This window comes from Lepidothrix coronata, unplaced genomic scaffold (genome assembly GCF_001604755.1).
Source record: "Lepidothrix coronata isolate B3197 unplaced genomic scaffold, Lepidothrix_coronata-1.0 Scaffold93, whole genome shotgun sequence".
Classification (NCBI taxonomy): domain Eukaryota; kingdom Metazoa; phylum Chordata; class Aves; order Passeriformes; family Pipridae; genus Lepidothrix; species Lepidothrix coronata.
Window position 1 is genome coordinate 2397788 of NW_016690273.1, and position 27901 is coordinate 2425688.

General features: G+C 42.2%; 1 protein-coding gene across 3 annotated transcripts in view; it reads left to right on the forward strand.

The window, feature by feature from the left end:
- Positions 1–27901, forward strand: part of GRIK1 (glutamate ionotropic receptor kainate type subunit 1) — a 121353-nt gene that overhangs the window by 47575 nt on the left and 45877 nt on the right. For all 3 annotated transcript variants that reach the window (XM_017821901.1, XM_017821903.1, XM_017821904.1), the window contains exons 2-4: positions 18568–18735; positions 21061–21318; positions 24338–24519. In XM_017821901.1, the coding sequence (XP_017677390.1) occupies positions 18568–18735; positions 21061–21318; positions 24338–24519 (608 nt within the window). The remainder of the gene's footprint in view (positions 1–18567; positions 18736–21060; positions 21319–24337; positions 24520–27901) is intronic.

Genomic DNA, 27901 nt, shown 5'->3' on the forward strand with positions numbered 1-27901 from the left:
GGAAGGTGTCCCTGCCCTTGGCAGGGGGTGGGACTGGATGAATTTAAGGTCCCTCCCACCTCAAACCATTCTCTGATTCCATGATCATCTGCATTATTTCAGCTAAAGACCCCTTTTACCAAACTGCTGCCTGGCCTCTGTCCAGTAAACGTGTCCAGCTGTTCGTAGGACAACAGGATAATTCAGGCTGGAAGGGACCTCAGGAGCTTAGGATAATTCCAGAATCTTATTTTGTGGGAAGTTTTAACTTGAATATGATCCTCGGAGTCAGGTTTTCATGGAAATGGTTCTATTTTCAAGAAACTGTTCTTCTGGGCTGCTGTGAACACCTTCCCATGGAGCAGGCCTTGTCCTTCCACTTGTCTTTGTACTTTCTGGAGCTCGACAGGGACTTTTAATATTTAAAAATAAAAATAAAATAGAAGTAGCAAGCTTTGTGAAGGGGCAAGGGGACCTCAGCACGTGCTGTGTTGTGTTTTAAGCCATGTCAGGATGAGGGAAATTTTGCAGAAGCTGCACTTTGATGGATGAGGAAATTTGTAATTCATTGCCACTACGTCTGAATAATGCAAAATGACTTTCATAACAAAAGTCCCCACATGAAGAAAAACTTTATTTCTTTTTTTAAAAAAAATCTTTAATCAAGAAAACCCCATTTCTTCCAGTAGATAATTTAGATATAAGAAACATCTCCAGCACATGCATGATTCAAATAGTCTTTTAAAATAAAGTCTTTTGATGAAATAAGGGAATTAAACATCAAACCCAACATCCACCAATTGCAAAAAAGTCCTTGGTGTGTCAGCTGGTCAGCTGAGCAGCAGAGAGCTGACAGCTCTATCACTCAATTAATTAATTATCCAAATGTTTCAGAAGATGAGATAATTTTATTAAAACACTGGTGTCAAAGAGTTATTAGGAAAACCAGCAGAAAATTCTTCTCAATCTCATACCTCCATGACATGGAGTTAATCCAGAACTACCTGCACTTTCTCTCTTTGTTTGTTGTGGTTTTGTGGTTGTTGTTTTTTCCTATTGCCAACAAGATAATTTCATGTGCTAAGGGGAGAAAACAGGCTCATTAATAGGACATCAAAGCAAACCCAGACCCTTTTTCAGATGGTTTTCACATCTCTCCATTTTCAGTGTGGAAAAAAAAGAGAGGGAAAACTAATTAACTTGTGTCTGCATTGCTTTTGCACAGCCTCCCTGATTTTTAATTTCGAATTTGATGAATATCATAGAGAAGTTTAAGTAAACTTCACGTCACCATTTCCTAAATCATTTGGCTTTCTGTGGGACAAAAATGCCATGGAATTGAGTTTTAGATGTTTATGTAAAAAAGGCACAATCTCCGCACTAAAATATTTACAGATATTACAGGGGGCTTTCAGAGAAAGAGATTATTTATTTTTTTATTTCATTTATTTTTTTTTTATTTCAAAAATATACCTTAAACAAGGAAGCTGTTCATTCACAGGATGCCCACGGAACAGCTGAAGGAGTTCACTGCTCGAATAAAGCATTTGCCACGTTAGCAAAGGAGAAATAGGTTTTCTCACACCCTGTTGAGAGGGACATGTGTGGACTCCACACTCTGCTTTCAAGAGTAATAAAAAGGACTCTTAGGCAGCACAAGTGTGATCCATTTACACCTAAAAATGGGAAAGACAAAGATTCACAGAAGCTTTGAGGTGTCCTTTGTGAAGAGCAAGAGCTAAATTGATTAGTTCAATTTTTAAACTAACCATCAAATATATATAACTCAGGTCCTTTTCCTCAGCCATTTTACAAATTCCATCTTATACTTTATCCTTTCAATCAGAATCCTCAACATCATTCCCATCATTCTCCTTTTCCTAAAAACTAGTACAATATTTGCTGCCTCTGAGTCTTGTGGCCATGATTCCTACACTAATGAGAAGCTGCATATTTTGTTAGCAGCTACTTTGCTTTTCTGCTGGTTTTTCCCCCCAGACTCATTGAACACTTGCCATCTGGACTCATTTGCTATTTTAAAGGTGTCTAGTTGCCACATAAAATAGTTTTAAAGTTATACACCCCTTTGAAAAGATACAAATTATATACTCCAGAAGCTAAACAGAAAAAAAATTGCAAAAAAAGAAATGATTGAGAAAACAGAGATATGTCAGTTAGAAATTTTTTATGATCTTTTTAATTTTCTTCAATTTCTTCCCGCTCTTCATTTTTTTCCAATTTTTCCAAGAACCAACAGCAACTTCTTAAATTAATAAGCTAATTCAGCTCACTGCTGAAGCTTTATTGAACAGAAATGAATTCTAAATGCCTAATAATGTATTTTTACTGTCTTTTTCTAGAATTCGAACCTTCAGTCTTACCTCTGCTCACAAAATAACGTATAGGACAAAAATTTAGCCGTAATCATAAGAAAAGCCATCTGTCAGAGTTCAAAAAAGACAAATTTGACAGAATCATCAAGGTTGGAAAAGCCCTCTAAGATCCAAACTTTCCTCCAGCACTGCCAAGGCCACCACTAACTCATGTCCCCAAGTGCCATATCCACACAGCTCTTAAATCCCTCCAGGGATGGGGACTCCAGCCTGTTCCAGGGCTGGGAAACCCTTTCCATGAACAATTTTCCCTAATATCCAACCTAATCCCTCTGCAGAGCCTTCCTGCCCTCCAGCAGATCAACACTCCCATCCAACTCGGTGTCCTCTGCCTGAGGGTGCCCTTGATCCCCCTGTCTGTAATTTAATAATCTGAAACAATTTAATGTTTCAAAGGCTGTATTGGCTACAGTGCATATAAAGGCAAAGGTTTGTCTCAGAAAAGGCTCCATATTTTGAAATGTAATAATCGTTAAGGGGCAAAGAAGAATCCAAATGAAGGTTTACAAGTTATCCACGCACTGAAAAGTGGGAAATTTCACAGGCAATTTGTGCAAACTATTTTAGCTCTTTTTTTTAAAAGGTGCTTAGTGTTTGCTCTCCTCTCCAACTCATTTAGCTGATTTCTATTTCATACTCCTTTAAACCCCAGGTTTTCTGTAAGGTTTTTACTGAGCATTCAACCTACATTTTACACCTGCTTTAGCTGGGCATACTTGCACTGCCCATGAGAGGGGGAATATGCACAGAAGACATGTATAAATAGCTCAAAATCAGCAGAGGGGGCATCCTAGTTCTGAGCCAGAGCATTTATTGGCCCGTGGATTGCAGGGATGGCTCTAGTGATGGGAATTGCAGCTCCCTGCCGTGGGCTGCTGCCAGTCCTGTGTCCTACCCAGAGAGGTTTTGATGATGCACAGAGCTTAAGGTGGCTCACTTCCCCCCCAAGGAAAAAGAGTGTTTCCAGAGTGTTTCTATGCTAAGGAGTGCAATCCTCCTCTGTAAGGGCTGTTTTTTGTAGGAAAAAGGGTTATTGGCAATGTGACGCAGAATTCTCCAAGCCTTGTGGTTGTTATTTGCTCCTGACTGAGCAGTGCAGCAGTTTGAGTTCATGTTTTGTACTCCCACCCTACCACATCCCCTGCCAGGTTTTTTGCCTTCAAGCAGCCAGCAGCTGGATATTTTTCCCCACAGTGCATTAAGGAACTAATTTACACACACAGGAGACCTGGAAGAAGTAACCCATTCCTTCCCAGAGCTCCTAGAAACTGGAACAGAGTAGACAGCTAGCTGACAAATCTGAAGGGCACCACCAGCCATCCAGTGTCTGAATGGGATGAGAGGACTGCACCAGGGAAGGTTCAGGTTGAACATCAGGAGGAATTTCTTCATAGAAAGGGTGGTCAGGCACTGGAAGGGGCTGCCCAGGGAGGTTTGGAGTCCCCATCCCTGGAGGTGTCCAAGGAAGGGCTGGGCATGGCACTCAGTGCTCTGGGCTGGGGGACAAGGTGGGGATGGGGCACAGGGTGGGCTCTGTGATATCACAGGTCTTTTCCAACCTCAGTGATTCTTTGATTCTATAATAATGAGGTAACCATTGCTTCAGATGTCCTCAGCCTTTCCCAAGCCAGCTGGGCTTGTGCTACAGGGTAATGACACACTCACTTTGATTATTTACTCTCATCGTCCCTCCTCATTCCCCACCCTCCCACCGGATTTAGCAGTCATTGCTGTTAATAAGGGCCAGAGCAGTGAACGCTGAGGGGCCAGTCCAAAGGCCAAAAGAGTTAATGGAATACCTTTACATATTGGATCCAAATCTCATTTTCACTCTCAAACAGCCTCAGTGAAAGCCATGCACTCACCTCCCGTGTCATTCCAGCGGGAGATGTGCCCTGCAGATGCTCCGTGGGGAACATATGGCTGCTAAACACTATGGAGTGGATTTTATCAGCATGGGGAGATAACATCCCAGGGAAGGTTACTGGGAGCTCCATAGCTCAGATTAAGCTTAAGCTGCTACCAAATTTGCTGGTGACACTTCTGAATCCATGGGTTTCTACAATCAGCAGCTCGCTGATGACTGTTGATACAGACAGACAGAAAAATGAAAAGCTTCTTATGGGGTCGGATGACCAGTTCTTGCTAATTTTCATGGGAACTAGGTGTCCAAAGTCTGTCCTCAAGGGAAATGGTTTAAAAATTGCAGACATAAAAAAATCAAATACAAGGACACACAGAAATTTTGTTCTCTCATCTGATTGTTCTGGAAAGTGGTTAAACAACATGTATGGAGGCATAAAAATGTGAGAGGAGCCCAGGGTTTAGATCCTGCAGGAGATAAGGGAGATGTCTACAGAGGATGATCCTGATCTGAACACAAGCTGCAGGGTAACACATCAGCGTCAATCAACTCTTGCAAATAATTTGAGCCCAATGCCATAAGTGCCTTAAATTAAATCCCTCTCAACAGCAGCCAATCTAAATCATTAAACATATGTCATGTAGTGAGCTATAATCACTACAAGTGTCGTCTACACAGCATTTAATTTACATGGAGAATGTATTGCAGTTGTTAATTTGACCATTTTTCAATGTTCTGTGTCTCCCAGAAAACACACATAGTTAGAGGCAGTGTTTGCTTTGTCACTGAGTGAGAACCACACGTGCACATAATTCTGTTCCCCAGTTTGTTGTGACATATGACTGTGAAGGAAAGCTTTCCTGCCACACAGGAGCATCCCCCCTTCTTGGTTGAGATCCCTGCTATGATTTATTACCGCCTCTAGAGTTTCATAAAGTTTTAGGCCAGGCAGGATCATTAGGAGAGCTACAATTATCCTCCATCATAAACAGGCAGCTGAATTTTCTCCCCTTATCTCAAAAGTGAGAGCAGTAACTTCTGTGTGACTGTGGCTCATCTTTTCAGGGTTGATTTGAATTAATGGCAGCCTGTCAAGGAGTAATATTTTTGGCTTATGGGCTTTAAAACAGTACCTGTTTAAAAAAAAAAAAAACAAACAAAAAACCCAAACACCTCTTTGTTAGGGAAAATAATAACTCTGTGTTTGCTGCACTTCCTTTGAACAGCTTATTTCTTGACTTACTGGAACCAATGTGATAACACTTCAGAATGTGCATATGGGGTTGAATCCTGATTTTGCTGACTAAAGGGGGAAATGTTGCATTCACATCATGTAATCTGAGAGAAATAGTCTGTATCTTCCTGCGAGCAGCTGCCTGAATCTGAAGGGTTTACAGGGTAATCTGCAAGACAGGGGTGCCTTTTAGGAGGCCTTTTATTCCCTCACTCTTTTTTCCCTGAGCTCTGCCACATTCCCCTCAGAAAACCTTTTTAAGTGACCTTGGGAATTGGAAAAACTCAGTCCCACATCTGTCTCAGGTGAAATTTGTGCTTGACACCAACTGGGGAAGCCTCTCAAGCAGTTCTGCTTTTCCAGTTCCCACAGATTCCACAGCTTCAGCAGCCTGGTAAGCCGTCCATGCTCCTGGAATGGTGATCCACCCTGAGGTTTGCAGCTGTGCAGACATGAGGAGCTCAACTCAAGCTCTGTTTGATTGTCAGGGGGAGATTTTCCTTAGTAGCACTTTGAACAGACTTAAAATGTAGCTCCCAAAATAATGTAAACCTGTTCCAAAAAATTCCACCTGGTAATGTGGAATCATAGAATATCCTGAGTTGGAAGGAACCCACAGGGATCATCAAACTCCAACTCCTGGCCCTGCACAGGACACCCCAACAATCCCACCTGTGCCTCAGAAGACCTTTTATAAATGTAGAAAAGGAGAATTCAAAGTTATACAATGTACAGGAAATTTGACACACGCAGAGGAAACCTGAGTCACTGAGCAAGGACAAAATATCTAGTGTCTCCTTAAACTGAAATTTTAATTTTATTTTGAAGTTTACATTGCTCTTTCCTGATTGATGGCAACCCATTGAAATTATGGCCATTATGGCCATAATTTGTTACATAAATTATGAAATTGTTTAATTGAATTGAAACCATCCTTTACACGCTGTACTAATTGTAAGTAATTACAGTTTCCTCTTCATGGCAAGGTTATTTTATGGGCTTTTGATTGAAATTTCCTGCAATGAAACTATGAGGCTAAAAAAAAAGTAGCTATAACTAGTGTAGCATCAGCTTTCATATTTTAAAAGTATGAGTAATGACTTAGTAACTCAGGCAGTCATCTCCTGGAGCCCAGACATGTTGCATCCAGTTTTTTAGATAACTGGCTTTTTGTTTCTTTAATTATTTTTATTAACTTTTAAAACAGTTTTGACCCATTTGTATAATTACCCAGAATCAAATTTTCCCGCCTTTTTTTCCAAAGTACATATCTAACTTTCCTATCAATAAATATAATAACTACAATGAAGTATAACTTTAATACAATAAATTAGTGTAATATCTATAATAACATCCCTAACCAGCATTAATAATCCTTGATGAAGCTGTTCCCACTGAAGCTGTTGGAGTGGAATGTCTCATTCTGAGTGTGATTTCTGGTGAAAGACATTTCTATGTCCACAGCAGGCATGAATGTTAAACATTTTGTGTTTGGGTTTTATATGGATATAACATTCCTGGCTCAGGTATCCCAAAATTTACCTACACAGCATGAAGGTGCCTGACCTAAAATCCCCTTTTTTCAGGTTTCATGAGTGATTTGAGTAGGAGCCTCTCAAGTCCCCATATTCACACACAAGTGAAAAGTTGGGCTCCCAGGAACCTCTGGGGATATTCAACATCAAGAAAAGTGATGATGTGACCTGGAAAATTCCCCCGGCGCAAGAATTCCTGGAGTTAGTTTAGACTCTGTTATGCACAGGAATTTCAACACCGTATGTGTCTCCATCAGGTGGTTTAACACTGCTGGGAAGTCTTGGTTTCCTCTGTGAATTCCAAGCATTTTCATATCAGTCTTTCTAGAAAATGTTTTTTAGAAGAATTTATTTTTTTGGAGGGGAGTGGTGGGAGGAGAAGCATTACAAGAAAAAAAAGTTCCTGGAGTTGTTTGTGTTTCTATTCCAAATTTATCTTGAAGCTGTGGAATTCAGCACTTCATGTAAAGTTGTGATTAGGTGCAGGAGCATTTTGTTTACACTTGGTACTTCAATATTTGCAAATGTAGCTGTTGAATAAGACATTTTTCAGACACAAATGGCCCTCAGTAGATTGAGGAATAGAAATGTTCCAGGTTGATAATTACCAAGAAAGCTTTAAATTGCAGGCACCTCAAGTAAGTGTCTTTTCAAGAGCCAACCATCATTATTATAAAGAAATATGGCAACTCAAAGCACAGGTGCTGATTAAACATTACTTGTGAGAGAGGATCAGTTGCAAAATCTGCAACCCCCACCCTTAAAAGCATAATTTTAGGTGAGCCTACTTAGACATTAGACTTTCCAAGACTGAAAATGTATCCTGGTATTTTCTCTTAAAGCACCTGCAATGCTGAGGCTGCAATAAAAATAATACCCTGGTTAGCAAAATGTCAGCTCATTTTCTGTGTGTTCCTTTTTGACACTCGAGGATTTGAGGATGAAACTACATTAATGCTGGTAAAAGAGGGGCAGAATAATCCAGAGGGATGGAAAAATCCGTTTCTGTGAAGTTTAAAGAACAATAGGCAAATCCTGAGCAAACCCTGCAAATTTCCTCATCTCTCTCAAATCGTGGGTGGCCATCAGTGAAGTGTCTCCACCCCAAACGTGTGTTTGGAGTTTCAGGAGAATCACATAAATTGATCCAGTGGCAAACCTGGGGTTAATCCTTCCTCTATCCCAAGGAAAGCTAAATTTATTACTTATGACGAAAATCAGTGAAATCACTTATGTCTCTTCTGAGTTTTTATTTTTAAACTTCAGGTTTATCCCTCCTTAATGACACACCCTGGCACGGCCTGAGCAGCTTGTGGCTCTCAGACTCGTGGCTCTGTTGGCTGCTGGTCCTTTACTTTTGGGAGCTCCATTTCAGATCAATGATTTTAAGCCAGAGCAAGAGGACCAACTTCAGACTCAGAGAAATCTGCCACGAGCAATTCCTGCACTTGAGAAGGAAGGCAAAGCCGTAATTCACTGTGGCTTCATGCAGAGAGTGTGACAGCAAGAGCTAATGGAATCTTTGTATCCTCAGTGTTTGAACTCCTGATTAGGATACTATTTTTTGCTTGCTTCAAAATGCAAGGCGTGCATAGTAATTTATAAATGAAGATATCTGCACTCCGAGGGCTTCTTGGCATCCCCCATGGCAATAATTTCTGGATCACAGGCAGCACTGCCTTTCAGGGGAATTGCAACAGCTGGATTTCAGAAAGGAACAGTGACTGACTGAAGTCAGAGTTTAAAATGTCCCCCCCACCTTTTAACCTCCCTCCACCCACCACCACCTCCTTTCTGGAAAGGATGTACTTTTGGTTAGGTCGTGATCTGATTTTATCCCTGCTTTTTGAGGATAAGCTCAGATTTCTTCAGCTTTAATAAAGACCTTATGTTCCTAAGCATCTTACAGATAATAGTGCTTAATGGGCACTCACAAAAAGAAAGGCTGTATAATTTTTAAAGATATAACCCTGGCATTTATGCACAAAAAATGCTGTTTACTGAATAGTGCACATTTCAAAGTATTGTCTTGGATTTCGAAATGTCTTTCTATTCCTGTCTAACAGCTGGAGGAAAATGGCTAATCCTGAAGTAGTTTCATTGCCTGTGCAAACTCACAACTGCAGCTCAATGCCATCAGTCTTTTAGCCTTCATTCAACCATTTTCCACTCTCCTCATCTGCTTTTTATTTCTGTTAAATTCTTTTTCCCTTCCTTTATTCCTTATTATAAACATTGATTATTTTTGGGGGGGGGATTGTTCCCTCCTCTCTCTTTCATGTTTCCTTTCCTTTCTCAGAAGCACCTTGTAGTCCCTCACATGCTGAGCAATTAATATGTCAAGAAGTCTGGGTGTCTCAGAGGGAAATCCTCTGACTCAGATACGTAGGAAAAGCATATCTGTGAAGCAGTGCTTTGAAAGATTAAAAAGGACATGAGAAAGTAAGTTTCTTTTCCAGTGGGACTATTTAAGTCCTTACAACATGGTGGGAGAACTGCTGAGCCATGAAAGAATGTGATCAAAACCCACTAAAATCAGGAGGAACATTTAGAAGAGCCTACAGGCCATGTCATATCCCCCATATATGACATATATGTCACCCAAAATCTAAGCCTGGTCTCTGCAAGGCTCATCTACCTAATTCTAGCTTCAAGAAGTAACGGGGAAATTATTCTAATTCCCTCCTCCTTCCTGCATGGCCAGAAATAGCTTCTGATGGGACCCAATGTTGCGTGTGTAACTGGGTAATTAGAACCAATTTTCTCCCTCTCTTGGTTTTGTCTCGTTGGAAATTAATGCTGCAATGCCTGGAGAGGTGTTTTGCCCAAGTGGGTATGGTTATGTGGGGGGAAGAAAAGCAAATCATATAAATATCTTATGTATTATCCTGCATTTTCCTGATTAGCATCAAGGGAAAATAATAAAATGAAGGCGGTAAGGCAATATTTTTAAAACTTTCCATCAAATAGAGAGTTTGCACTTCTAAAACGATACTTTAGCTTCTAACTAGTATTGCAAGAGATACCTAAATCAGGTCAACCAATTTTTTTTCCCTTGTTAAAAAAGGAAAAAGTTCATTACTTAGAAATTCTATAACATGAATCATGCCAATTGTGCCTTTGGGAAATCTCTCCAGACTCACAAGCTGAACTGAAATAAATAAAAGACCGATCTTTGTATCTTAATAAGCTCAACTTTTTGTACATGTACATAACACACGTGTATTTTTATCCCTCTGCTTTCCAAAGGATGAAAGCATTGCTGAATGCACCTTTCTAGGGTGCAGATAATCATAAAAACCTGGCCCTGGCTCACATAGAGAATGTTTGGGAGAGAGAAATGCTTTAACTTTCATTTAAGACTTCTTCCATCCTTTGTGTCCTTCATCTCAATCTTCACCCAGGTCTTGTTTGTTCAGGTCCATTGAAAGGGGTTGCAGCTCTTTGGCAGTCACAGAACTCACATGAGGGCTGAGACCAAAATGTGATTTCTACCCATTTCATCACAGTATAATTAAGCACTAAACCATGTTGCATGAAAACAGCAGAAAGGCTGAGTCCCTCTGAGAGTTCAGCAGAGAATCAAGCAAATTTTATACAATGTTGTTACAGCTCAGAGCAAAATCTTCACAAAAGCCACTGGAATACAACCACATCCTAAACACATGCCCAGAGCTGGATTTCAGATGGACAGATTGGAGCCAAGGTGATGCTCAATTTGTCAAATAGGCAGGGACCTTTCCATAAACAAACCTAGTCTTCTTAAAAAGCCACATTTGCTGAGTTTGACACTTGGTTGCACCTCCTTCTTTGGTCAGGTTTCAGGTCCTGAGCCTGTCCCAGGTTTCAGGTTCCAAGTCCTACCACATAGTCATAGAAAGGAAAATGTGACCATCACCCCAACCCCCAAAGCCAGCCCTGTATTTATTAAATTCATAAAATTATCCTGCTGGCAGCAAATTTCTTAGAGCTTCAAGAAGATTGTAATCTACAGAGACAGGGAGCAATTAAGTGCAGAGCTGGGGATAAGGGAGGCAGGAAATCCAGGTGAGCATCAGAGAGGGATATTTGCCTGTCTGTGCCCACTGTCTTTTAAATTTAGATGGCTGAACAATGAGGGTACAAAGGGCAAGGACTGGTGCTCTGAGTTTTGTTTGAAGTGCCTCCTAAAAGGAGGAGCCCACAGACGGACAATGAGTTACAGAGGGAAAATGAGTTACAGAGGGAAAATGATCCAGGATCTGGCAGAGGCAATGGAGTGGCAGTGACATTTGGCAGGTTACAGCACTGAGGAATAAAATCCAAGGCACCCTGGACAGGGACCAGACTGGGTGAATGCAAAGATGATGGATGCCAAGGTAAGGACAGGGGCTTGGAAGGGGTGGGAATAGACTGGAACAGAGCACAATGTATGGAAAGCTTCCAAATCAGCTTTTGAACAGATTGAAGAGGGAATGATGGTAGGGAAGTCGCTCTCAGCTCCACTGTCTGTAAAATGAGGGTGATAATAGCTGCCTAACTCAGAGGTCCCTGGAGCAGGGCTGAATTCAGCCGTGCACAGAATGGTAATGTGTTCAGTTTATGTTCTGAGAGCCAAATGCAACCCCCATGCCCCTAATTCCACAGAAACCTAGGGGAGCAGACCCACTTCCGTCGGCATTTGGAAATGCAAATTACAGTTACTGTTTGTTATAGGATTGGGATTGTTATGATTCTTCCCAAGAAACTTTTAATACACATGCACATAATGGAGTAGTTTAGAGGCCATGTATAAATTAGAGGTAATAACCACTTTCTGGACTAATACTACACAGTCAAAGCTAACTTTTCAAAGACAGATACTGCTCAAGTGTAAGTACTAACTCATGTAATTGTTCTTTTCTGGTGAGATGAATGCCCAGGCTTAGCTCTGTAGCGAGTGCACGTGTGCTGGCTCTCAGCTGGACACCTCGTGGCACAGGAGAACCTGCCCTTTTGGCAAGAGATAAAGATGGAAAAATATGCTTGGAATGGGTTTCCAACAGCAAGTGATTTCAGTCCAAGTGGAACTCTGTAAGTGGGCATTATCTGGAGAAAAGGTCTTCCTCTTTTGCTCTGCCCGGCTCCTTTTTGAGCCTGCACCTCCCTCCCAGCCCCACTGAGCTTCAAAAGCACGTGTGAGTCCTGACCCATCCTGGCAGTGGAGCAGTGGGAATCCATATTATATCAAAGAGAGCAAGGGGAAACTGTGTTAATGTGGCTTTATGAACCTCCTACGTTAGCTTGGCATCATCAGCAGCTCCTCTTTCAGGAAGCCAATGCCACAGAGCTGCTCAGTCATTGGGTTTTACCTCTCCTTTCTCTGCAGTGACTGACGGGGGGGCTTTAATGAGCTCCCAGGGACCTGCTGGGGTCCAGATGGTGCCTTGGAAAGGAGGGGAGGCTTCTCAGAGCACAAACCCCTCCAGGAAATAGGTGTTCAGATGTTTCTGGAAATCATTTGTGTTGCCTTTGGAAGCTGTGGGTGGCTCAAAGCTCTAGGGATGGATTGGGATCCAGCAGGCCCTGTGCTTCCACATCACTTATTCCTTGTGTCATCCTGTGCCACCAACACCTCCCCAGGTGCACAGCTGATACCCAGGCTATGAAACAGGGTGTTCTTTGAGCAAGGTAAGGAAACCTGGACATCAACTACGTAGAAACAGGATTTTATCATAAGCCGTAAAATCCTCCTTTTTCTGTGTTAAAGGAAAAAACCACTTGTGTCTTCATGAGGAAAATCTTAGTTGTTAACTATATTTTTCCTCTACCATCCTTCTTAGTAGGGATGTCTTAATATTTCAAATGTTTTTTACAGCATGCTTGCTTTCAAACAGCATTTTTTTTGAAGTGTAGAACCTGAATAAGAACACGAACAGCTTTCAGGTTATTTAGCACCTCCTGGTTCTCACTAGAATTTCTGTCAGAATATCAAAATACTTGGTGTTAGTAGTACTATGGCTACTCCTGAAGCCATATGCATATATGAATAGCTGATCTGTTGTCTTTAAATTGCTGGTATTCTAGGCTGTAGGAAAGAGCTGGTGTGCTGGGACATGAAAATCTGGCAGCAAATAAAAATCCCACTGATATATCTTTTAAATCTCATTGTGGCTTAATTTATGGTCCTGGAATACTATATCTCATATTCAGCAACACTTTTCTCTGTTTTAACAGTACAAGTAAATGACTTCCCTGCGCCACCAGCATTTTCCACTGTCAAAAAGTAGAAAGAATTGTGTTAGCAATAAAGAATATTAGTAAAACATGTCTAGAGGACAGTTCAGCAGCTGCTCCACAGGAGAATTGTGGTGCAAGAGGAAGGTTGGCTGCTGCTCCAGTGGGTGAGCATTGACATGGATCTGCCATGGAGCTGCCTCACACAGCTGCCAGAGAGCTGGAGAGGCTTTTAACAAATTTGATTGGGAAATATGATATTTATCCACCAAAACAACAAACAAAAAAATGTCCCAGAGCAAGATCTTCATCTGAAAAACAGCTGGTTTTCTGTGGTGTCCACTGAGTCTCAGGCTGGCTTAAGAGCAGGACACAATTTTGCTTTTTAGGTCTCCTCAGAAGGAATTATGGAGCACATGGCATTTCCCCACCTCTGTTTTGCAGGCTGTCAGTCCTGTCTTTCCCTATAAACCTGCCTCCATTTCATCTGCCTTTCTGTAGTGTTTTCATAGACAGTAACAAAAAAAACCACCCCAATGCAGTCAGACACTGCTCTAATGTTTGCTGTGGAGTAGGTAAGGAAAATCTCTCCAAAGGCATGATGTAGTTTTTAAAAGTATTTTGAAAAGTTAACATTTTACTTTGAAAGAATCAAAGTGATAGCACTGAGTGAAATCACAGAAATTCCCTCAAGGCTACTCAGGCAGTTCTATGTATCTGCTGTTAAAAAAAAGTACTTTACATCTGCTGTATTCCTGCTAAAAAATGGTAGTGAGATGCTTTGCATTGAGGGAACCTGCCCAAAGGAGCCTGAGAAGGCTGAGGTCCACAACTGCCATCAGAAAGGTCAACAGTTTTTAACTGCTGCTGTTTATGACTGGTTTTAAAACAGGCATAGAGAATTTTCCCAGTAACAAGCTTTTGTGCTGTGCCTCATCTTGAAGTGAAACGCTGAGACCCAAGGGAAGCTGTGGAAATTGTTGAGCCATGACCTTTTCTAAAGCTCTCTCAGGCCTGGATGACCCCTTTAAATGGAAACATTTGCTGGCTCAGAAGGACCGGAGAAGCTTTTTCAGGGGATGTGCTACCGGGGTGTGCTTTTATATATTTGATATTTTACTTGCTGTAGCAACATTGTGTCTTCAGAGGATGACTGGAGCTGCTGCTCTGTCATATTTGTCAGTCAGCAGTCTCTGCTGGCTCAGTCCCCTTTTTGGCAGAGCAGCTTTAGCCAAGCAGTCCTTTCCTCTTACTTTCCACAGCTAAATCCCCGGCAGGGGCAGATACAGCTTTTTTCCTTCATCCTCACAGACATCACTTGACAAAGTAAGTGCTGAAAGTGAAAGGTCTCCTCTCACACTGGAATAGGATTATCAGTTAAGTGCATAGCACTACTGGGTTCTCCTACTGATGTGCTCACATGTAGCTGGCAGAGAGTGCAATAGGATCCTGAGGGATCCTACCTGTGGCATTGCTCCTCAGCTGGACCTGCTCAAAAAATTCCACTTTTCCCATGTATGTGCTACCTTGAAAGCCAGGGCCTGTTTTCGTGCTTAGCAATAACAGCTTCATTCCTGGAACATCATTTATATCTTGAGTTAACATCGATTTTTTTTCCCCTTCCCTTGCAGAATGCTGTGGTTAATTTGTTTTTAAAATGTTGTACAGTAATTACTTTATTTAAATGAATCATCTGACAAATGGGTTCTTCATCAAACTTGTCACTTACTCTGCAGTTTTTCTTTTAACCTGGACCTTACAATAAATTCTGAGCTTGGCTGTCAGTCATCAGCAGAACAAGGAGAACAGAAACTACTTACTGAATTGCTAGATTTTATTAAGGATATGTGGGTGAAAATACTGCAGCATGGAACAGACTGATTTTATCTGCTGGCTTGTTTGTGATGTAAATTGATAGACTAATTCAACTCTTTTTTACATACAGAAAAATCAAGCTCAAATAGGTACAGCCCAAGCTTTTCTAATGTAACTACCCCAAACTTCACCCACAGTAACCAAAAAATTATTTACTCCATAAACTCTCTCATGGGTTTCCTTTGGGGTTTAATCAGGAGAACATTCAGTGAAGTAAAGATTTACTGAGTTGAGAGAATGACTTTTGTGGCCTCAGAACTTCCCCATCCTCGTGGGGAGGGGGAGATTTTGGAGACTCTAAATGTTGCCTTCTCCAGCATCTCTAGTTCATCTGAACAGAGCTAGGAACCTCTTGGCTATCTGTCCTGTTCTTACTCAGACCTATTCCAGGATCTGAAGGAGCTGCAAGAAGGACGGAGAGGGACTTTTTATAAGGGTCTGGAGTGACAGGGCAAGGGAGAATGGTTTCAGACTGACAGAGAGCAGATTTAATTCAGATATAGGCAGAAAGCCTTCCCTGGGAGGGCGAGAGGCCCTGGCACAGGTTGCCCAGAGAAGCTGTGGCTGCCCCATCCCTGGGAGTGTCCAAGGCCAGGTTTGATAATGCTTGGAGCAACCTGGGCTAGTGGAAGGTGTCCCTGCCCATGTCCAGGGCATTAACATCAGATGATTTTTAAGGTCTCCTCCAACCCAAATCATTCTGGGATTCCATGTTCTATCCAGAGTATCTCACCAGCAAACTAAAGCCTGTAATCAGAGTTCCCTGTAAGAGTTTTCCTGCTGCATTAATGTGTACAAAAGGAACGTGGAAAATCTGTTGCAGGGGTCCCAATTCCATGATTACACAGCTGACTTCCAGAAAAAACGACTGGAAAACATTTGAAGTGTGCATAATGCATAATTTGGATTAGTTTGCTTAGAAAACACATCCACACAAAACTTTCCCTCTTTTCATCACTCCTCCTTTCCCTCCCCTTCTTCCCTCTGCCCAGGGAGCTTTTGCTTTTTTTCAAAGGGGACCAAGCAAAAATTCTGCGAAATTCTGCTAATGAAGTATAAATAGTTCATGGTTATACACCAATTAAAATTAATCTTCATTTAATAGGCAATTGATTAGAGGACTGGAAATAGCTCTAGCCCTAGAATGAGAAAGTTCTTGTGTACATACAGGTGTGAAGGTTGCCTCAAGGGTGGTTGGATGAAGCAGTTTTAATTATTTTTTTAAATAAGTAGAAAGTGATACAATACACAGTAATAATTTCCAGGATGGAGGACATTTTGTGCCAAGATCAAATGTCAAAAGACTCATCCTATTGGAAGTAGGGAGAGATTGTGGTCCCCCTGTCTTACTTCATAGTTATCTCAGGCTATTCCTTACATCCAGTGACATCCACCTTGCCTCATGGAACAATGCTCTGCTAATTCCTGTAGGGGTTCAAGGAAAACCTAGCACTTGGACCTTTCTGGCCCAAGACCAAGTTGGCATTATAGCTGACTGAAAATAACCATCTTCCTCAGGTGAAAACAGGGAAAGAAAATTCTATTTAACCAATAAACTTGTAGGTATCATCACTGGTATCATCACAGGCTTTAGATTTTTTTTCCCTTCAGGTGATCTGGAGCTTGAAGCTCTGTAAAATCCTGCTGTCTTTTAGCATTCTACTTGATGTTTTACATTTGGTTCCAAAACCTGCCCTTAAATTTTTTCCAGCTCTTTCTGCATGTCACAGTCTCTTGTAACCACTTGCATGTTGTATGAGGGAGAGGGGAAAAAAACCAGAAAGTCTTTCAGGTTTTAATACATCTATATAGTAAATGAGAAATCCATATAGTGAAGAACAAGAAAATTGCTTATGTTGGTAAATTGCTGAAGTCACGTTAAGGCGTTGCTATATATGGGTTGAAGAGATAATACAACACTCTGTATTCAAGAGTAGCTGGGGACTGCATTGCCAGCTTGGGTCTGATAGCCTCCAGTGCTTTCATTTCTGGGTTAACATTCCAAACGGGCTTTAATTCCACTGTTTCTGCTTGTCAGCTGATAGCTGCACTATTCCTATATCGGCGACATCAAAACTGCAAGAGATTGCAGCTCACAGGCTGAATGCATTCAGATGCACACAAAATAGAAAGAGATATCTGGGCCTCAAATTTCACATGGGGAAGTGTGGAAATATGTAAGTGAGAAATCCAAAGTATTCTCTACTGACTTGCACTAAATGAGTAAATTATACTTGCAAAATCAAGTAGTGAAGCTGGAGATTGCTGTTTAGAGGAGCTTTTTTTTTTAAAATTAGCTCTGTTTGTTATGCATTCATCAAATCCCAGTGCCCCTGGACAGTCAGGATATGGTGTTGGCATAATAAAGCCTCTAGAGGGAACAGACACCCCAGTCTAAGTGGGACAACCTGTTAACTTGAAACACAGCCACCTTCCCCATCTCAGAATTTGTGTCAGAGAAGTTCATTCTGAAATTCAGGTTGTTTATTTACAGCCCTCTTTTGGAAAGCTTGCTTCCAGGTTAAAAAACAGCCCTGACTCACCTCATTTTTTCTGAAAAAGGAGCCAGAAGTGTACAAAATTCCAGTCTGAATGGTAGGAAAAAAAGTTTTGGCAAACTGAAGAGCACTCAAAGAGCAGCTGCCCAGCTGGAATTGCAGTGGGTGGGTCTGGACACCTCTTAATTCAAGTAGATCAAAACAGATGGTAGAAGAAGATTCCAGAGGAAGGATGGGAATCTGGGAGTGATTGTGCTGGGTCCAGCACTGTCCTTGCAAGGAGACAAACCAGAAGGCTCTGGTAGACACCTCACCACTGGAGACGTGACTCAGCACTTTGGCACGGAGGTGAATCCTCTGTGGGAGCAGCTTGGCTGTGTTCTGGATCACCAACTTCAGTTCATTCAGCAATGAGCTTGGAAAAAGTAAAAATAGTCCCCTGTCCCTGAGCAAGCTGAGGAATGACCAATGACATTGCCTAAGGTTTATAAAAAACCCAGAGCCCTGCTACAACACAGACCTCGAGGGGAAACTTTCACTCCATTTCCTCTCAAGCTTCTCAATCCCTTCTGAGTGTGGATCTTGTACTGCCAGGATTTGCAACACTTCAGAAAACATCTCCAACACATCCAAGCTTCATCTCCAAATATAGAGCAGGTTGGAGCAGGGGGGACAAGACCCATGAATATCAGTGCTTTCATTAGATAGAAGTTTTCACAAGGATTTAAAAGTTTTCCTTTGAAAAGCCTGAATAACAAACACACCTCATCTTTCCCAGATGTTTGTCTAAGCAACATTCATGATATGGGGTAAACCTGCGTGCCTCTGGAGATAAAAACTGATAATCCAATGTGCTTTTGCTGTAGTGCTTTGAACAGTGATGTGGTTTTCCTTTATAAACACTCAGAAATTATCGCTCATAATTTATTTCTCTCTTTTCATGTACAGCGATGCAGAGGTGAATAATCCTTCTCATTTGTCTCTGTTTCAACAGGAGGGATATTCGAAACTGTGGAAAATGAACCTGTTAATATTGAAGAATTGGCTTTCAAGTTTGCTGTCACCAACATTAATAGAAACAGAACACTGATGCCTAATACCACATTAACCTATGACATCCAGAGAATTAACCTTTTTGATAGTTTTGAAGCCTCGAGAAGAGGTAATTATCTCAATTACTGTGTCAATAGCATACATGTTTTGTACTCTACACCTTTCCAGCCTGATCTCCTTTTCTGCTCTGATTGTATCATGTATATGAACAGCAACATAAAATTAATGTTTCAAAGATATTTGAGCTCAGAATCAAGCTGGGCTTGGACTTGACACTAGTTTCTGAATAACCTCCTCCATCCTGTCTGCATGCTAAGAGCCCCAGATGGAAGGTGGCAAGTCCAACCCATTTTTCTTTCCAAAACATATATTTGCCACCTGGAATTCTGCAGAAAAATGATCCTGGGCTCACAGGAAGCACAGTGGGATGCCACAACCCATAATTAGCACAGATAGCCATCATTCCTAACAAATTACTTCTATTCCACTTTAAAAACCAGAGGCCAATAGTCTCCCTGTCCTGAAATATTAACACTCAGTGGCTTAGAGACAGAAGTTTCTTTGTTAAGAAGAACATTCTTTTTTAATTATCCAATATATGCTGGAACTATATGCTATCAAAACTGAAGTGTGCTGGGTTTATAATCCATTTAATCCAGACTAATACAGGATCAGTATCAGCGAGAATCTCTTCTCTTGTGACTGTTCTCAGAGTACCTTCTCCATTGAAAATGGAGTAAGGAGTTCATTAGAAATATTTTTGTCAATCTGCATGCAAGAAACTCGTGCATACAGTAGTGATTCCTTCTCATCATGAATTATTGATGGTATTTATGCAATTTGCATATTAAAACCTGTGATCCTTTAGAAAGGCTACTGAATTAGACCTGGAAAGCCTGTGCATTTTATGCTGCCTGTAAAACACTCGTTTGTAGACTGAAAACAGAAAATAATTGATTTTCTGTCATATTCTATTACAATCAGAGAGCTAAATACGAATTTAAAAAATCTCAGCTCATCGTGGATGTTTGTGTACTTAATATTTCACTCAATCACAGTAATTTCCCACTGAGAGCACCCTTACAAAAGGACAACATTGCAACTCAGTGCAGGGCTTTGTCCCGGTTCATAAACCTTATTAAAAACATCTGCAGTAAATGTTACTAATGGGCAAAAATAGCTAATATTACTTCATCTTCTGTCTGACAACCTGAAAAAACATAGGAGAGAAAGGAAAATTACCTCCAGGAGGGGTTCTTTGGGCTGAGATATGGCCACAAGGAGAAAGAAAGCTTTGTTGATGTCAGTGTTTGACTGACTTGGAAAGGTATAAAAATGTCAGTGTGTGTTGGTTCTTTATTTCCTGTGTTGTTACTGAGGGCTTTAGGCTTTACTGCCTGTTTTGTACACACAGATTATGGAGCTCAGTGAATCATGGTGCCCTTTACTGTTTATGTTCCTTCAGTAGCCTGAAATTAAAGCAACACACAGAGGTAGAAACTTGCCAGTCGGAGAGGGAATCCACAGAGTGTCTGTTGTGACTCCCTGAACATTTTCCTGACATGCTGCCATGAAACTTAATTCATGTGATGTTCCTTTGGCAAGCCTGTAGCCTGGAAGATCCTGGTTTCTCCAGGATATGGCCATTCTGAGAAAGGCGATTTAGAAATCAAAATTAGAAATTCAGAAATTAAAATGCTATCTGAAGGCCATATGCAGGGAAGTTGTTTGAGTTTTGATTTGTCGCAAGTTTTAGGATATAATAATAATAATAATAATAATAATAACAATAATAATAATAATAATAATGATAATAATAATAATGATAATAATCAGTAAAGCTGTTTTCAGAACCACAGAATCGTTTTGGTTGGAAAAGTCCTCCCAGCCCATCAAGTCCACCCTATGCCTGATCCCCACTTTGTCCCCCAGTCCAGAGCCCAGAGTGCCACGTCCAGTCCTTCCTTGGACGCCTCCAGGGATGGGGACTCCACCACCTGCCTGGACAGTCCTTTCCAATGTTTAAAACCCCTTTCCATGAAGGAATTCGTCCTGATGTCCAACCTGAACCTCCTCTGGTGCTGCGTGAGGCTGATTCTTCTCCTCCTGTCCCTTGTTCCCTGGGAGCAGAGCCCGACCCCCCCGGCTCCCCCCTCCAGTCAGGGAGTTCCAGAGCCAGAAGGTCCCCCCTGAGCCTCCTTTTCTCCAGGCTGAGCCCCCCCAGCTCCCTCAGCCACTCCTCTAAATAACCTTGCCCTCTAAATAACCTCTAAATGCTTTAGGAACCATTCTCAGTGGGTCTGGGAGCCACACAGTGACCTGCTCTCACTGTGAAATGATGGGGATGGGTGGAGGATAAAAGATCTCAGTAAGCATCACGCAAGTTCCTTGGTTTTGCCAACCAACACCTTCTGTGCCCCTGCTCTGCCCTCAGCGTGTGACCAGCTGGCTCTGGGGGTGGCGGCCCTGTTCGGACCCTCCCACAGCTCCTCCGTCAGCGCCGTGCAGTCCATCTGCAACGCCCTGGAGGTCCCGCACATCCAGACCCGATGGAAGCACCCCACGGTGGACAACAAGGATGCGTTTTACATCAACCTCTACCCGGACTACACAGCCATCAGCAGGGCAGTCTTGGACCTCGTGCTGTACTACAACTGGAAGATAGTGACAGTGGTGTATGAAGACAGCACAGGTTGGTGCGCTGCAGGTCGTGGGCTTCTATTTAAGTACATACATGGAATTCTGTGGGAGAAAGTGCTTGTGATAGTTCAGTTTGTCAGAACACAGAAGAAAAACCTCCTGTGAGGTGCAGCTGTCCTGCTGCTGCTGTGGATTTTGGAAAGCTGTTCACTCCACCAGACTTTAAGGCGTCAGCAGGAGGCAGCCCCTGCATTCTGAATATTCAATCCTATTTTGCTTCCTATTTGTGGAACTGATAACACAGCTTCAAGCTGATCACACGACCCCAGAATAGCTGGGGTTGGAAGGGACCTCTGGAGATCACCCAGTCCAACCCCCCTGCCAAGGCAGGGTCACCTGGAGCAGGTGACACAGGGACACATCCAGGCGGGTTTGGAATGTCTCCAGACAGGGAGACTCCATACGCTCCCCTGGCAGCTGTTCCTGTGCTCTGCCACCCTCCATGGAAAGAAGTTCTTCCTCATGTTGAGGTGGAACTTGTTGTGTTTCAGTTTATGGCTATTGCTCCTGGTCCTGTCACTGGCACCACTGAAGAGCCTGGCACCATCCTCTGACAGCCCTTGGAGATATTTGTGTGGGCTGATGAGACCCCCTCTTAGTCTTCTCTTCACCAGACTAAGCAGGCCCAGCTCCTGGAGTCTCTCCTCATAAGTAAGGTGCTCCAGACCCCTCATCATCTTCGTGGCCTCTGCTGGACATTCTGCAGTAGCTCCTACATAAATATCCCAGACAAAACAGGAACAAAGACAGGCCTTTTTCAGCCCACCCCATTACCAAATTAGCATTCCAAAACACTAAGTGCTGTGTATGTGTTCAGTTACAAAAATGACTGATATTAAAGAGACTTCATTTGCAGAGGTATTTACAAAGTAAATTAGTCATCAATCATCTTATTAACTCGGAGTCAGGAAAGTAAACAGGTCAGCTTTGATCGATATAAATAGTCTTTGGATTTTGGGTTAGAGTGATGCCACTTAAGCTCTTTTTATTTCTCATTGTTACACTACAAGAAGGAAAAACATATTAGCCTATTTTTTTAATCTCAGAGACTACTGTAGGCCAAGAAAGTTAATGAAGGTTTCCATCCTTAATGATTTTGCTTCAAAGCCCTAAACTGAACCTTTCCTCTCAGTGGTGAGTGCCCCAAGCACTGCACTTACCCAGACCTTCCTCACTCCCACCTGGAGCCAGTCTGAGCACTTCACATTTAAAATCTGTCCCAAATCAATGCTTGGTGGTATCATATCCAAGGGTATGGATTTGCTGAGCAGGAGGAAGAGGAAGGTTGTTCCCCTGTGCTGTTAATTATCTGGCAGTCAGCTAATTCAAGCTTTTGCTTTGTCCTCCAGAAAAATAACTGCACTTCACTGCCACTTTGATTCCTTCAGTACACCATTCCTGGGCTTTATCTTCATGTGGCAGTGGGAAGGGCTGGGAAGTGCAAGGTCCAAGTCTGATGTGACCAAGGTAGATATTTTAAGGCACGCAGTAATTTCTTTCCCCTAAAAGAAGGTAGAGGTGGGTTGGCAAATCCTTTTCTTTTGCCCTTCACCACTCTTGCACATAAGTACTTTTAGCTGCTGGAAAGAGAAACAACAGTAGTCAGTCTGAGGCTGTGGATAAGAGGCAAATTTCTGGACTCTTCCTCCCAAATCTCAGCTTTCCCTCTTGGAGCTGCCATTGATTATAGTGGCCAAGACACTGCAGCTGAACCCTTGGTACAACCAAGCTGCAGCTTTACAGCCAGATTTCACAAACTCCCCTCCTTGTTAGTCAATGTTGGAAGCATGTGCTCCATTCTCATAATAATGAGCTCACATTGTTCCATAGTCCCCCAGCCTGGGTCCCGGCCAGGGTCCGATCCCCCAGCAGCAATTTACATTTGAATGCTCATAATGCTTAATATTCTATATTGATTGTTGATACTTGAAAACCTGCAAAGAACAGGCCCAGCATTGCAGGCAGAGGGAAAGATTAGTTTTTTCTAAGCACTCTGCCAGTACTCGAGTGAAAGCCAACAGTCCTCAGCGCAGCGAACCCTCAGTAACCCCAGAAGAAACAGGGATGTTTTGTCTTGCCTTATCCATACCACTGGACCATTCAACCCAGGACAAATATACCCACTCCCAGCAGGAGAGCCAAGAGTTTTTTCATTTTAATAATTTGTTTGATTTTTGTTCAAGAAGTGCTTCTTGCCTGTATTCCCCCCCCCCCTCTCTCCTCACACATATTTTTAAGGCAACCTTTTGCTTTCGCTCGGTGGGAGATCACCGGGTTTTTTGTGGGTAAATTGCATTCATGGATAATGAGAAAGAGACTGTAATCACACACCTCAAAGAGCTCTTAACTGTCTTCCTTAGGTTTTGGAGGCAGTACAAATTATGTAGGAGTGCTGAATTAGCTGGTGGAATTGCACTGTGTTTAAACACTTGGACAAGTCTTCAACTGCTTGAGCTCCACTGACTTCAAATAAGGGAGGTAAACCTGTGCCAGCTGAAGAGAGAATCTAAGAAATCATGTTCTTTACAGATGTATTTACAGATGTAAAGCTGGATCTCAAAATATTTTGGTCCTTTATAAGGTCTCATACTTCCTGAGTGACCTTACATTAGGAAGGAGAGTTGGAAGGAAGTTTCTTTACTTCTATATTCTTGTTGGTTGGTGTTGGAATAATAATTGGCTGCCAAGGAAGAAGCCTTACGTGCTTTTTGCAATGAACTATATAAATTTAAACATATTACAGTATGTTTTTATTGTATTACATCAATGCAAACACATCCTGTGGTCAAGCAGTTAGAAATACCTTTCAAAATATTCAGATGTCGAAGCCAACTACAAACATGAAAATGAAAAGCTTTAATAATGTTAGTAGGAGGCTGGCAAATAGGGAGCTAACAGTTATCCTTAGGGAATGTGAAATATGTTGGGAACTGGTAAGAGACCCTGTTTCAGTGGCAATCAATCCTCGTGGCACAGGAGGGTGAGTTGTATAATTGCCTATCGTTTTCCAGGTCTAATTCGCCTGCAGGAGCTCATCAAAGCCCCTTCCAGGTACAACATTAAAATCAAAATCCGCCAGCTGCCCTCTGGGAACAAGGATGCCAGGCCTTTGCTCAAGGAGATGAAGAAGGGCAAGGAATTCTATGTGATATTTGATTGCTCCCACGAAACGGCTGCAGAAATCCTCAAGCAGGTAATGGGAAGGGGGTGGCAAAGCACAGCAGGGATCTTGTATCTCAAAAGTTGTCAGTTTTCATTTTCTGGGATACACTAAAACTGAATGCACTCCCAGTTAGGCCAAAGGCAGGGACAGAAACTGTTGCAGCAGCCACAAGGCTTCCCAGAGCCATAAGGACAGGTAGCAGGAATGACATCTAAAGAGAAGCCCATCACTATCCCACAAAAGGAAGCGTGCATTTCGTTTTAATACTTCAGTCTCTGCTTGACTAGGAAGATCATGATATTTATTTTAGCTTGTCCTGGTTTAATCAATAGAGTTTTTATTTCTTTCCCATAAAAAAGAAAACAAACCTGGAAGGGCCCATCTTGGAGTGCTGAGCTGTTGCTTCTGTGGAGGTTTCAGGTCATTCTCAGTGCTGAGTACAGGAACAACAGGGCATTAACTCACTGCAGGCAAACCTAAATCTGCATTCACATCCCTGTGTCCCACAAAGGTTCCTTTCTCCTTCCATCCCAGAATGTTTCACTGAAATATTTAAGCTATTCAGAGTAGCTTTCTGTGTCAAAGTTAGTAAGACAACTTAGTCTGTGGAGCCTGAAACCTTCCCCTCTAGGCTGGAGGATCTTGGTCCTGAGAATACGGACTTGCAGGATGATGTCCTAAATCAGATGCAACACAGAGCAGCACAAGTTCCTGTGAGCTTGTAGGGTAGATTTACTAGTGTAAGGAAGCTGGCCTGTACTAAATTTTAGGATTTTCTAAGTGCAAGTTATTTATTCAAGCTACAGCAGGGCCAGATGCAGGCAAGACGTCGGGAATGTGAGGGAAAAGCAAGGGGAGGTCAGGAGCTAGACAGGAGCTGCTCTCCCCTCACTTTGCTCCCTGCAGGGCTGTCCAAAAGCATTAAAACATGACAAGCTGCTCCAAAAGGAGATTTCTGGGGGAAGAGTTAAACACAACATGGATTTTCAAGTACCTGCAAGAAGAAAGTACAGATGTCTGGCAACACTGCAGGAGGCACAAAGCTTCAAATATGCCAAACAGAGTATGGAAAAAAAAACCCAAAAAACAAAATCTGAGTGTCAAAGGAAGAGGAGGGAGTGTTAAAAGATGCACTTAAACAGGGCAAAGCAGCAGAAGGGTTTGTGTGGGATATGGATCAGGGAGACAACTGACAGGCTGCAGACACAGATAATGCTCCGCAGTGCCTTAAAAACTCAGAGAAGGATGGGGAATGACAGTGTGGGAGAAAACAGGAGAATTACGAGAGCTGCACCTGTGGATCAGAGCTGAGGGAAAGGAAACAACATAAATATAGGCTAGAAAGAAAGGGAAAATGGCTTTTCTATGAGGCAGTTCTGTGGCTGAGTAAAGGTGCCGGTAGCAATAACTCAGGGATGGAGGCTCCTCACTGCCAAAGGCAGCTGTGAAATGTGCAGGGTGGAGGGCTCTGAATTCATGGGGGACTCACCTGATTGGAGGTTACATGAAGTGCCCTGGTTCACATTCTCTTCCCTGCACATGCAAACCCCTGTAGAATTCTACCCCAAATGAAAGCAAGATGTGGAAGAGAAATTATGTTAAGAAAACTTGGCGATATTAGTAGAGAATCTTTTTGACTTTGCAAAGGATTCAATACGTAAAAATTGGAAAAATACACATTGTTGTTAAATTATATAAGATTTCTAACAGGGGTAGGAATCAGAGTCACCTAAGCAACAATTGCTTGTCTTCCCTCTGTATTTAAATAAAGCAGTAGATGTTTTGTAACCCATGCAAGCAGGGGCTGCTTGTGTGAGCGCTCAGGGGGCACCAGGGCAAGGGATGGCCAAAAGCTCCTCCTGGGAGCAGAAGTGTTAGCACAGAATTAATTATGTGCTGAAAGAGTCATCCTAGGGAGCTCCCTGACCCAGCCACATGACTGGGCTGTGGAACAAGGGGAGGTGACTCCTCCACTTGCCTCCTTCAGCCTTTGGTTTACAGAACAGCTCAAAAGACAGATTTCCTTTCTTAAACGAGACCAACTTTTGCTTATTTATAGCTTCAGCTAAAACACCATTGAGCTTGTGCACAACAAGAGCAGGCAGAATCAATAACCTAATTGAAACAAAATACAAAGCCTGCACAGAGCTGAACAACCTATTCCCTAAACTCACACATTTCCCCTTCTCTCTGACATGCTGCAGAGTCCCTGACCATCTTACTGAGGCCTGGCCCTCTCCTCACCCAGATCTGGAAGGAGCAAGAGGAAACTGGGATTATTAATTGCTGCCTTTTCCAATAGTCACTTTGAATTTTCTCTCTGTATTACTTCACAAGGGTCAGGGTCTGTAGCCTCAGGGTTTTTCAAACCAGACATCCCACACCAGCAGAGCTGATGAAAGAAGTTGCCCCAGGTCTGTCACTCCCATCATCTCCTTGAACACCTTGGCTGGTGGAGCTTTAAAGCTTGTGAAGACTGAAATATCATGTGACAAGGAGAGAGATCTAGCAGAGAATTAGAAGCCAGAAGCAGCAGCTGCGAGCAGCTGTGGTTTCTTAGGGTAAAACTGGGATTACCAAAGTGCCATTCAGGATCTGCTTAAGCTCTGTAGGAACCTCTCTGTGTGATTTCAGCACTGACTGTCCTGCTCTGCTCCGAGGGTGCCCCACATATCTCTCCTTTCCAATCTTAAACTAGATATATCTGAAAGAGTGTGAGATGATAAGGCACCCTCCAAACTTGCCTAAAACCAGCAGGACTGAGTCCCTTACACATGGAAGATGGAAACACTTCCTTATGGAAAAATTTGCTGGTTATGACATTTACCTGAAATATTTAGTGGACAGAAGTTTGGTGTTTTGTCTAGATTAGATAAGCAGTCTCTGAGTAAATTAAACCTAGCTGTTGCAAATTGCAATCTGTTTTACGCACAAATCTTCCAGTATATCCTGCACATGCTGTATTTAGTGTGATATTGCCTTTTTGTTCAAGGAACTCAGCTGAAGAGGTTAAGTTTTAATGGTTAACCTTCCGTCTGTTCTAACACACCAAGACTTGACATAGACTTTACTGCAGGAACAGAAATTATGTTCCCGTTAACCTTAAATTACCTACTCCTTTCTTCACACCTCTAAAATAAATTCTAGGAAGTGTGCTGTATGTTTAATCAGGGTTAGGACACCAGAGAGCATTCTGTAAAGATTTCTGTGTTCACTTCCACTATGTGACAGACAAGGAAAAAAAAAAAAAAAATTAATTCAGTTCCTGCAGAAGTACGAAAACTAAGTGTCACCATGGCGTGCTTTGCTGGTACAGTAATAAATGTGAGAATATAATAAATATGAGAATATAAATCTTCAGCTTTGGGACACCTGGGAGGTGAGGAGGCAGAGGGGCTTTTATTCATTATGG